This window comes from Anabrus simplex, chromosome 5, assembly GCF_040414725.1.
Source record: "Anabrus simplex isolate iqAnaSimp1 chromosome 5, ASM4041472v1, whole genome shotgun sequence".
Taxonomy (NCBI): Eukaryota; Metazoa; Arthropoda; class Insecta; order Orthoptera; family Tettigoniidae; genus Anabrus; species Anabrus simplex.
The window spans coordinates 330938469-330951603 of NC_090269.1; the positions used below are offsets into that span (position 1 = coordinate 330938469).

Below are 13135 nucleotides of genomic sequence, written 5' to 3' on the forward strand. Positions count from 1 at the left end.
AAACTCAGGTAATGGGGGATAAGAGAGGTATAAGAAAGAGGAGCAGTGTCTGGTATTTCACCATTATTATGCACTTTCACTGTCTAAATCTGGGATGAGTTCATCTCCAGAATCATCATTATAAATCATTTCAAAGCTTCTTCAACATAATATAAATTTACTACTCGCCATCCTGCATCTTGTTTGTGGCGCTAACACAACACGGAGTCAAGACCGCGGGCTTGGAATGTGCCAGGAAAGAAAAATATTTATGCTGGATGAGCCAAGGCAGGAATTACTATTTTGAAATGTGTTAACGAAGGTCAGAATGGTCATCTAACTGCCATCTATGAAAGAATGACAGTATTATGATCCATAACGCAGTCAAAACTTGAAATTTTCGCACAAATTCGTATTCACCTTAAGGCGTATAAGGGAGTTTACACTGGCGAAATGTTATCTGCCTTAAGGCGCCTACAGGAGTTAATGTGTTGGTAGCAAGAGTACAGAAACACCCCAAAATACAATGGGATTCATTACAGAAAAGCTTTGTCGCATTATAATAAGATCCATGGGCTCATTTTTGAAAGAGTATTTGCTTTAAGTTTTGTTCTCATAAAATGAGATATACCACCATAATAATTCAAGTGTAATTTCTCATTTCATTTATGCAATTTGCATGCCTACTTATGCATACATTTCCACTTTTGGATAGCATTCAAATACCTAACATTCAACCACTGTCGAGTTAAAATTCTGTATCATTACTGAAATACATAATTATGTGGCAGTTCCTTGAGACTAGCATGATCGTGTGATTACAGCATTCGTACACCTGGTCTATAAAAGGATACAAACACAATGTTCAAACAGATCAGGGATATCAGAACAGGATATCTTAGATTTATACAATTTTCCTCCTTTTTCATAAAAACACATATTTAATAAATATGTTTTTTCATATCAACTGAGATAGTTCTAAACTTACAAAAAATACCTTTAATATGAGTGTATGACACCATCAAAGAATACACTGAAATAAAAAAACAGGCAGAAGAATGATAAGATAGAGATCAACGAATGACAAGAGCCCTTTTCCTATGAGAAACGTCCTCTTAGTTCTTTCATACCTCATACCAGATACACTTCACGTCTCACAAAATATGCCAACATCAAAATTGTGACTGTCTCAATTTACTGTATGTTGGCTCTTCTATGCAGACACAGCACTCAAGATTATCTTTAAATAAATATTCACACTATAAAAAAAACTCTTCTTTCTTCGTGACCACCAATTATAATCTGAAACAAACATCAACTACAATTAGATGATTAAAGCAAGAAAGAACATTTTATATAAATAAGACCTTCCATTCTAGATTGCATATCATCATACCTGTTGAATACTGACACATCCTGAATAGGTGTTGAAACCTTCTGCTGAAGGATTTTGCCGTAACCTCCACGACCTCCATCATAATCTGTGCGATATTCGTCTCTCACCTTAAAAACACAACCAAAAGTACAAGATCAGTTACCCTGTTTTATAAGAAGTATGATATAGTGCAGTTATATGCATGCTGAATCAACATTAAGTAATGGAAAGGAATAAACAACTAACAAAGGAAGTTATAAACAGGAAGATATGAATATGCACAGGAACACAAAATACAATAGTATTTTCCTATCTTTTCATATACTAAAGACTCCATTCAATACAGCGACAAATCTAAAATTGTCATTTTATAAATACTTGAATCTCTAGAACACAAAATCTATATACCTTCATTGTAAGAATGCTGCAAATATTCTGCTGACAAAATATTTTTAGGAAGATAACTTGTTGATAAAATGTGAAATATCTGTTCTAGTTCAACAGCCATTTAACAGAATGATTCAACAGGAGGAAAACCACCACTCGTCTATTTTTAAGTCTTGAATAAATTAATTTGAAAATAAATGTTTACACAGCAGTCAAACTTATGTGTCAAATTTTCAATATCTCGAAGTAATTTTAATTTCCTGGCGGTATTGTATCTATATTATATATGAAATGTATATTAATTCTTTCCATAATTCGAAGTTTTATTACTCCAGGAAAATTTTATTCACCAGATGTAAAATCTTCTTAAACTGAGAGTTTTCCTGCAGGTGCAGGGTCCGCTTGATGGGAGAGGCAGATTCTTCTGTTCCTGATATGTTAAGGGCACCTGGATGTGCATATCTAAGAAACTACTGACATCAACAATCTTGGTTCATCAACAGAAATACAAGTAGCAACAAATGACATTTAAAAATCTACAACTTTATTTTGAAGGCCCGTCCGATGGCCATGATTGTAAAGCCTGACACCGTGGTTAGTGGTTTGAGTCCCCATCAGAATGTTGGGTGGCAGGGTAGGAGAGATGGTGATATACAATTTTTAAAGTGTGGCAAAAGCCTGGATTCATTACCAAAGCTCTCTGCAGTATTCACATGGAGTGAGGGCATATGACACTGTTAATGGCGTCTCGTCCGTCGGATGGCGACATTACGCCTTGAACAGATCCCTACAGGAGTAGGCTATGTACCAGCACTGGTTTTCACTCTTTCCCTTCCTACTATCATATATCATTTCATTCATTTCATCTCATTAACTCCTCTGATGAGGGTGACATAACGAAGAGCATCCAGTCGTAAAAACTTGCTACAAAGACCCATATATTTTTGGTGATATCTGAAGCCATTTCTTTTCAGTTTTAACTCAATTAATTTATAACTGTTATGTTCTTCAGCCTGCTAAAACTAATTCTTGAATGAATTTATAAACAGAATTGGGAAATAATCATGTAAAAGTAATCAAATTGGATTTGTAATGAATACTTTCTTGGTAATTGTTACTTTTTACAAAATGTAACTTTTACTCATGATTTACTTCTTGAAATGAAATTGTAATAATTACATTATAGTAATTGATATAAATTGCATGCAAGCAGAGAAGGGGTGATGAATAAGTAATAAAGATAACTTGCTCAGTTATACCACAGCAGAACCGGTAGCTTCATCAGCGGTGGATGAAGTACTTTCCAAATACTTACCCTACAATAACCATCACCACTGAGGATGCTCTTGAAATTAAACACAGGTATTCCCTCAAGTGAACCTGTAGAGCACCTTTTCAGTAAACGCAAAGATGTACTTTCTGCAGACGTCATGGCTTAGGGATGAGAATTTTATGAACCAACTGTTTTTTAAACTAAATGGCAAATTATTTGAACTGCTAAAATACCAAATCCCACCACAGCACTACAGCCCTGATGGGCCTTCACCTACCAAGCGACTGTTGCTTAGCTCGACAGCTTGCAGATTACGAGGAGATATATGGTCAAGGCAATGAATCCTCTCGGCTGTTATTCTTAGTTTTCTAGACCGGAGTCACCATCTTACCATCAGATAGCTCCTCAATTGTAATCACGTAGGCTGAGTGGACTTCGAACCAACCCTAAGTTCCAGGTAAAAATCCTTGATTTGACTGGGAATCAAATCTGTGGCCTCTTGGTGAGAGGCAGGTACACAACCCCTAGACTGTGGGGCTAGTGCTAAAATACACTTACTAAAATAAAAATTATGGGAACAGATAATTTTGGAAGCTGTCCTTGGAGGGCCAAGTTTTATTTCCAGTACTGCCAGAAATTTAAGAAATGTAAGAGGGCTGGTATGTGGCTACAATGGTACACACAGCTCACCTCCAATGGGGGTGTGCCAGGAAAGAGCTGCATCACCTTGGGATGAGGACACAAGTTTACTTTATTTTGAAAGGCGCAAGGTATTATGTTTATTTTCACGTAGTGATGATAGCCAAATGTTTTTATGTTAAAAAAAACCTCCAACTGAAGTAATTTCTCCATATGTTAAAAAAAAAATGTCATTTACTGAAGACTGTCCTGTGAAGTTAATTCTATTTGTAATTTTACTGCTTACTTGTTGTAAAAGCAATTTGTAATATTGTAATTGAGTAAACTATTCCTCAAGCAACTCCATTCCTGACCTGGTCAAATGACCGGAAACAGGCTGTGGATTTTCATTTCATTCCTCAAGCAACTGTTATCCAGCCTAATTACCCTTTTTTTTTTGTACTTTTACCATCACTGTTTATAACTTACCTGAAAAAGAAAACATATAACAATTATACCTGAAAAAGAAACAAATTAATTAAAACAGATTGACTAGTTTCATTCTTGAAAGAACATCAGATTCTATAAAATCACATTCAAAACTATTTTAAAATGTACAAACATTTATGCTAAAATTCTTAAAAACTTAAAATTTGGAACTTAACGGTATCTTAATGAAGTCCTTACTTCTGTCCACTCTAGCATAGAAGAGAATTTAAACATAAATATTTATAAATTCCTAAATATTTTTGAATGTGTTTTGATACAATCTGACGATCTTTCAAGAACGAAACATGCCATTCTATTTCCATTAAGTTGTTTCTTTTTCAGGTATAATTCTATTACCATATGTTTTCTTTTTTCAGGTAATTTACAAATGTGTTTATTCAAAAATTAGTTTCGACAAAGAGGAACCAAACAGTTTTAAAAAAAGAAAGATACATCTCACTCCATACTCGGCCCTGTAGAGAAACGGGTCAAGGGGTGAACAACAACAACAACATTCCCCACATGTATAATATTTATCACCGAGCCGAGGTGGCTGTGTGGTTAAGGGCGCGCAGCTGTAAGCTTGCATTAGTGGGTTAGTGGATACAAACTACAATGTCAGCAGCGCTGAAGATGGTTTTCCTTGGTTTCCTGTTTTCACACCAGGCAAATGCTGGGGCTGTACCTTAATGCCACGGCCACTTCCCTCCCACTAGCCCTTTCCTGTCCTATCATCGTCTTAAGACCTACCTATGCCGGTGTGACGTCAAGCCAATTGTAAATAAAATACTTATCTTTACAGGAAGTTGTGGGTGAAAATACAGCTGGCTTGAATACTCGAGTTGAGACTTGGAGATTGGATTATGAGCTTTGTGCTCTCCTTAAGTACAGTATCTACAGAAGTTATTTCTGTCAGTATCATATGGTCTGCTATATTCCAAGGCAGCCTGGAGAGGGGGTGCACAGAGATGGGCTGGGGTCAATGTGTGCCTCAGACAATGACAGTAAGAGAGAAACTGGCTAATTATGGCATGCCCTGCACCAAGTAACAGTGCTTTGTGAAAGGTCACTGTACTGTAGTTACTGACTGTGTAAATCAGTAATGCAAACACCATGGAGAAAAAACATATACTGAAATGTTAAAGTAGTGAAAAATTAAAATTGATTAAAGGGTTGAGAAGGAAGGCTACTGCGATAAAATTTGGTATTTCAGCTATACGCCGTCAATTATTTTGAAAAATCACATCACGTTTCTCATCAGAAAGTAAACATTTTTAGAGTAAGTTACCCTCAGTTTGAAGAAACTCTGTTTAAATGGCTGCTTCCTTCCTGTTCCTATCTCTTATTGCCATTAACATAAGACCTATTTGTGTCAGTGTTTGACCTGAAGCAAAATTGTAAAAAAAAAAAATTAAAAAAAAAAAAGACCGGGCTCTAGATATCCTGCCCACTTCTTGTTGCTATGTATAGGGGCAACCTTCAGTCAAAGAGGACGTTTTTCACGCGGTTAACACATTAAAAAACTTCGTAGAGTACCAGGTGGTGCAGAAAAGTAGGCAAAAGAAACCAACAGGCTTCTTTTCAAAGATTTCAATTTGTACTAGCAACATAACTGTTTAGTAGTTTAATAAAATAGACACAATGCAGTAAAATCAATCAAAATTTGTACAGTATTAATTCTGTAGCATTACAATCCTAAAAACCCTACTTAGTAGGCCCACAGGAGTAGTTCTAGTAACAGTAATAGTAGGAAGTAGCAACAGTTGACTATTCATGTGTTTATAACATTGTAATGGTAACACTCCTTTTTTTTATACCTTTCTACATCTTGAATTTTCAGAGTCTCGAAATATTTTTCATCTCCGAAGGCACTTTGAGATTTTGAAGTTCAACTGTATATATTTTCAATGAACCTACTGAATCTTAAAACCCTTGAATTGGACAATCCACTTATTTGAGTTGTAATATGATAATGCTTGTTGTTTAAAGGGGGCTAACATTTAGGTCATTGCCCACTAATGGTACGAGATGAAACTCGTCAACAGATTGTAACGAGCTCAAGGAGTCGGTACACAACAGAAAGTGTTGGTGTGCATTGGACAGCGCGTACCGCAAAGCTTCAAGGATAGCATAGAGTTCTGCTGTGTACACACTACAAGTTTCCAGAAGATGAAAAAGAAACCACTCATTATTAACAACGAACACACGGCCTACTTTCGCTTCTGCCCTCGAATCATCTGTGTAAATAACTACTGAACCTGGATACCTGCCAATAACGTACGGGAAGAGCCTCCGATAAACGGAGTTGTACTCACCTTAAGCCTGGCATGCAGATACAGGATGATTTCATATTTATTTACAATTTTCAATACGGAACAACCATGAAGTTTATTACATGCAATGATTTCAGATCGTCGAATTAACCACAGAGGTACCTTACTTAGTCGTCTACCAAAACAAGGAATTGAAGGTACCAGTACATCAAACAATCTGTAAATGCTATCCAAGCATATACCAATGGGCTGCTTTGCTTGTGGATAAGCAGCGTACAGCCGACTGTTAGCATTGTTGAATATCCACAGGGAGTTTGGGTGAAGAGGCATCTGTCGCAAATTTTCAGCATAGGACAATAGTGTTTGTTGCCGCCTCAGCTGTAAAGGCAGCACACCAGATTCAGCAAGCAGGCTAGCAATGGGGCTAGTACGGAATGCTCCTGTTGCTAACCTAACTCTGCTGTGGTGGATGCTCTTCAGTTTCAAAAAGACGCTTAGCCTTGTTGATCCATACGCTCCAGTGCCATTGTCTAACTTGGATAAAATATATTCCCTAGAAAATCGCGGGAGTACTGTGCGGTCTTCCTCTCATGCAGTGCCGCTAAGAAACTTCAAAATATTCAGTTTCTTAGCGCATTTCATTTTAACTGACATGTGTGGTTCCCATAATAATTTACTATCAAAAAGAAGGCCAAGAAATCGGCACGTGTTAACTACAGGAAGAGCAACACCCCACTAAATAAAGCTCAGGATGAGGATGAAGATTGTGCTTCTGGCAGAGGTGAACAACAGAGGTTTTAGCAGTTGAAAACTGAAAGTCATGTTCTAATGTCTACTCTTCCTCTCTCCTAATAGCTTGTTGTAATTGTGGTTCTGGGACTGCCGTATTTTGTGAGCTATAACACAGAGCAAAATCATCCATATATAGTGATATTACTGCTGAACCAGCAACAACAATACCATTTATGGCAATCACAAACAGAGTGACACTGAGAACAGATCTCTGTGGGACTCCGTTTTTTCCTGAACATGACATTTTGAATATCCGCTCCCTACTCTGAGACGGAGGGACAAAACATTTGCAATAAAACCGGCAAGTTACCTTGGAATTCTCATTGATGCAGGACTGAAAAGATGTCACAGCACCATGTGGTGTCACAGGCCATTTCCAAATCAAAGAAAACAGTCACCAAATGCTGCTTTTGGAGAAACGTGTCCTAGACAAAACCAAGTGGTCAGTGGTGGAGCGGGCAGCTTGAAAACCACACTTGTACTCGGACACAAGTCTTCTTTTTCTCCAAGCACCACACAAGTCAGCAATTCACCATTCTCTCGAATAATTCACACAGACAGCGAGACAAATAGGTTGTAACTTACTGCATACTTAGGATCTTTGTCAGGCTTTAGGAAAGGATTTATTATTTCCTTCCACCACTGTGACAGAAACTCACCTTCTATCCAGATTTGGTTCAACACCCCAAGATGATTTAAGAGGCTATCCTCGCTGAGGTGCTTCGGCATCCGGTTATGGACATTATCTGGTCCAGGACCCGTGTCCTTGCAAAGCACCAAGGCGCTGAGGAGTTCCCTATTCTCTGTTCTATTCTAGTGAAAGTTTCAGTCATAAGTCTTCTACGTAAAATGATTCCCTTGTCAACTCATACACCATTCTGGATTGAGTTAACTTTGATACTCCAAGCAACTTTGTCAAGTACCTGGATTTGACTCTTTCTAATGCTGTTAGGTATTGTACCAGTTATACGCAGTACATGCCATATTTTTTTTAGAGAAATAATATTTAATTATCATGCAAGACATTCACTGTGAGCTTGATCTGTCTACGCTCTGTGAAGCGAGCTCACCTGAGGCAGCTATACGGGTGACGTGGCCACAGGAGCAAGATAGGCTACCCGCCTGTTCTGCCACATGCTACCTTGCATGGACTGGCATGTTCTAGAAGAAACGTCACATCTTCCCACATGTTCAGCTAGGAAATTTTCAAAACTCCTGTAATAATGATCGTATCAACTTGAGGGATACGTCATTTTGTAGAGAATCATGTAAACGTCTCTAATATTAAGTTTAAAGTAAATCCACCAAGGGATTCTCGAGTTATTCCACTTCATAGAATCATGATATCTGATGACGTACGAACACAAATCGTATATAAGATGAGCTAAACCCAACCAAGTCAGTCAGTCATAGCTGGGAGTCCAGTCTGACTCACCACGCTACACCATTATCTTGTTCGTCGAGACAATGTAAATTAAGTAGCATAATAACAAATACTGAACGTGTGTACTCGTCAAGATCAACAGCCCATACCAGTGAACATACTAGAATATTGTACAAACTACAACTTACCTGCGTAATTAATGAAATGTTTTAATGTGTGCTATAAGAATGCTATAGAACAATTTTAAGTTATAAGAACATTACACATCATTATTTCAACGAATCATGTGGCATTTAGGAATAGATTACATGGAGTTTTAGGGACGCACATTGCAAGTCATATGAACATTGACAAACATTTCAGACTAAGAGAAAAACACCAAAACACATTTTAACACTACAATATTATTATTTGTATTAAGTGATAGTCATTAATGAATTCAGTGATGCTTTGAACTGAACAATACATTATGTTAATATTAGGTTCTAAGATCAGCTGAAGATGACCTGAATAGAGGTCGAAACTGGTCCTGTATACTAATGTAATATAGATATGTTTTAGAAGCCATATAATAATGAAGTATTGATTAGGTGGAGGATTCCCATCTTTATAATTGTGTATACTAAACCATCAATACGGACATGAAACTAATAGATTATAATCAAACTATATTGTCGTGAAATTTCAACATTCCAGCTGCAATACCAAGGGAGAAAAAATTATTGTGTGTTACTTCCTGATCTGCCCTCGTATTTAATATTGATTTCGGCAGTAGTAGTTCTATTGTATCCATGACAAGAATTAGGAGGAAAATATTTCAATTTTCCTGAGTTTGCATTTGATAACTCAAATTAAAAAGAGAGGGAAAGAAATCCACAAGGGATGGCTGCCCTAAAACAAGGGGTACTGAAGAGTAACAGCATCAAGGTGATAGTAATGTACTGCAATGCCATTCAAATTTTTCACACAGTATTTACAGCATAAAATGAGATTATACATTTTCAATTCTGAGATTCACTTGTTATACAGTTATCCCTGATGAGAAATACTTTATTTTTCTTCGCAAAATACCGTATAAAGGGTGGTTTATAATTGACAGTGAATTACATAAAACATCTAAACAAATACCTTTGATGATGTTTGATGTTTAAAGGGACCTAACAGCTAGGTCAACGGCCCCTAATGGTACTAGGTGCAACAAAATGAAACGATAATTAAAACTTCAAAATGTATACACTGCCTAAAGTATATACAATGAATGATTATGAAAAAATGACCATGAATCCAAAACAAACAATGGATCCAATTCACAATACCTTCTTTTCTGAGATGCTGCTTATTATAAAATGGGGCCCAAAATCCAGGTCACCAACCCCTCATAATAATATTAATCACTGGTAAAGCAGAACCATGGTGGTCCTCCTACAGTGGTACTAATCACCGGTAATGCAGACCCATGGTATGTCACACATAATGGGATCACTCGGAGGCAATACAGACCCATGGTGTTCCTCACATAAGGGCACCACTCACCAAGCAACATAGGCCCATGGTATTCCTCACATAATGGAACTAATCACAGGCCGCATACGCTCTCGGTGCTGCTCACCTAGTGGTACTAATCATAGGCAATGCAAACCCACAGTGTATCACACATTACGGTACCACCCACAGGCAACACAGGTGTCCCTCACATAATGGTACTACTCTCAGGCAAAGCAGACCCTTGATGTTCCTCACATAATGTTACTAACCACAGGCAACAGTCAAAGCCATGGTGTTCCTCACATTGTGGTACTAGTCAGAGGCAACATACTGTAGACCCGTGGTGTTCTTCATATAGTGGTACTACTCATAGGTGACAGGGGAAATGACACATTCCAGTGCAGTGTACGGCACCTTTTCTCACATGGACATTAGTCCGCGCAGCCGAGTGTGTGTGTCCCCCCCCCACCATCTCAGTGGGATACACATGATGGTACTAACCACACGCAATGCCCAGACCCAGGGTGTTCCTCAAATAATGGTACTACTCCTAGGAAATGTAGAACCATGGTATTCCTCACATAGTGGTACTAATCGCAAGTAACTTCGACCCATGGTGTTCTTCACGTAATGGTACTAATCACAAGTAGTCTCATATTTCTAATTTCATCCTCCCTTTGTTGCCCCTTTTAGTCACCTCTTACAACAGGCTGGGATACCGTGGGTGTATTCTTCGCCTGCGTCCTCCACCCACAGGGAACAAATACCTTTGAAAGAACGAAACAGGAATACTAAAATGAAGGAAAAAATTAACCAGAAATTTTGTAACAGATTCCCATGCACCAAAGAGCAACCCAATCACCTCCCAGCAACTGGCGGGTTTGTGACACTTTTCTTTAAAATATTTAAAATGGGGTTCATAGTGTCTCTTCTTTTCAGAAGAGAAGAGAATGGTAACAGCAGCCCTTCAAGGACATTAATATTAGGGATCCCCCAACAAAGAAAAGGCTTTACAAATCACTAAACAAATTGGGCTTTTAGATTTCACTGCTAGAAACGGTTGGCTTGAAAGATTTTGTGTGTGCAACAATATTGTTTTCCAGTCAATGAGGGGTGAGGGAGGCAATGCAAATGATACGACCTGTGAAGACTGGAAAGTACACCTCTCCTTGGTTGTTGAAGGATACAACATGAAAGGAATTTACAATATAGATGAAACAAACTTCTATTTCTAATTTTCTACAGCAGAAGTAATGATATTAAATAACAATTGCATTTTCAAGTTGCAAACAGTAATTAAGTTCAATAAATCACTCCAGGTGGTTTATAATTCATTACAGTACAGTTCTATAATAAACATCAGTGTAAAAAATAAAATTACCACCTCCCTTTAAAAGACCCCTTTTCATTGGAACCTCTCAATGGTCTTTTAATACAGGTTTTACTATACCTGATGAAGAGATCTGGAAAAGTTTGGATATATTCTGATGAAATACCTTGGGAGTCACAAATCAAGTCCTATGCAAATTACTTCAACCATGAGTTCGGAACAGCATGCAACATATGATATTCATGTAACATGTGATAAAAGAACCCTTTCTAACATTGTTTTTGAGAATACAGGGTGTAACAATAACGTACTGCCAAACTTTCAGGACACATTCTAGAGATGTAGAAGAAGAATATATGTTATAGGGACATGGGTTCAGAAACACTTTATTTCCATGTTAGAACTCGCTGTCTAATCTACATAGTACATTAATTATGGAAAACAAAGGATGTACCAGCACACCAGATGAAAATCTTCCTTACATGAAATGTTCAAAATGCCCTCTGTTAGTTTATCCAAGACAGGCCGCTAAAGAAAGGTACGTGTGGAGTAAGCTAACAATAAATAAATCTTTTGTAAACAATTTATAGCAAACACATTATTCCAACTCTATATATTTCATGTCATCAACACAATATTTGAAACACATGAAAGATGCTGCAAGTCTAAAGGCTCGCTCCCACCTAGTGGAATCAAATAGAACAGCCGAAATTTCCACTCAACCACTCACATCTGGCGGAACAGAATCAAATGGAATTCTATGGGAAACTTCAGGCTTGCAATGGACGGTCTGATAGAAGGTGTAAGGAGGCAGAAAATTACAGGAGATCAGAGAAGTTTCTGGGTGTATGAAATTAAGAAGAGAGTCAAACGGAGAGTATTCAAACTTATTTGAATGTTTGTTGCACGATTAAGCTAAGTCTCGACGGTAGACCTACTTCAGAGTTACTGTATTGCAATTTCAACAACTATTTCAGATAGAATTTAACAGAAAAGTTCAATTTTACAGGGGGAAATGCAACCGTACCTCAGATGCAATGGGAGTCCATGATCATTTTTAAAACATGAATGCAGTAGACTGCATCCCGTGGCAGGATGCAATCATTAATCGAGGTAGCCTCAACATTATTTGTTTATTCTGTTTATAATTTGCTTTACGTCGCACCGACACAGATAGGTCTTATGGCGACGATGGGATAGGAAAGGGCTACGAATGTGGCCTTAATTAAGGTACATGCCCAGCATTTGCCTGGCGTGAAAATGGGGAAACCATGGAAAACCATCTTCAGGGTCGCCGACAGTGGTTTTCGAACCCACTATGTCCCGAATGAAAACTCACACCTACACGACCCTAATCACATGGCCAACTCTTTGTAACATTAATTAAAGACCATGAAGTGTGTTTATTGTCCACAGCAGAGCAATTCCATGTACTGTAGTCTACTATTTCTTAGGAACATATATACGACAGTTCGAAACCTGGGGAATGCCACTTATGAAATTGTTCATTGTAAATATAATAAACACTTAAAGATACATCCCATGTGAGATGTGATGTCAATTATCGTACTGATATACTGTATGTAGACTCCAACATAACATGATTTTGTGATGAAGTTAACAAAAATTATGAAGTAAATTATATGTAGACTACAGCAACCTACCACAAAACTGAATATTCTAATAAGTTTGGTTTTTCATAGCCTTGCTTATTTTCTTCCAGGCATTATTTTTCACGTTGTTGCAGTAA

At 37.6% G+C, this 13135-nt stretch overlaps 1 protein-coding gene across 2 annotated transcripts in view; it reads right to left on the reverse strand.

The window, feature by feature from the left end:
* Positions 1-868: 868 nt before the first annotated feature.
* Cbp20 (cap binding protein 20) overlaps positions 869-13135 on the reverse strand; it is a 69448-nt gene continuing 57181 nt past the window's right edge. Inside the window, exons 4-5 of one of the 2 annotated variants that reach the window (XM_067148578.2) lie at positions 1376-1482; positions 869-1281 (exon numbers count right to left, since the gene is read on the reverse strand). In XM_067148578.2, the coding sequence (XP_067004679.1) occupies positions 1275-1281; positions 1376-1482 (114 nt within the window). In that variant the 3' untranslated portion in view covers positions 869-1274. Of the gene's footprint in view, positions 1298-1375; positions 1483-13135 lie in introns of both variants that reach the window. The other variant, XM_067148579.2, reaches the window with a different exon arrangement.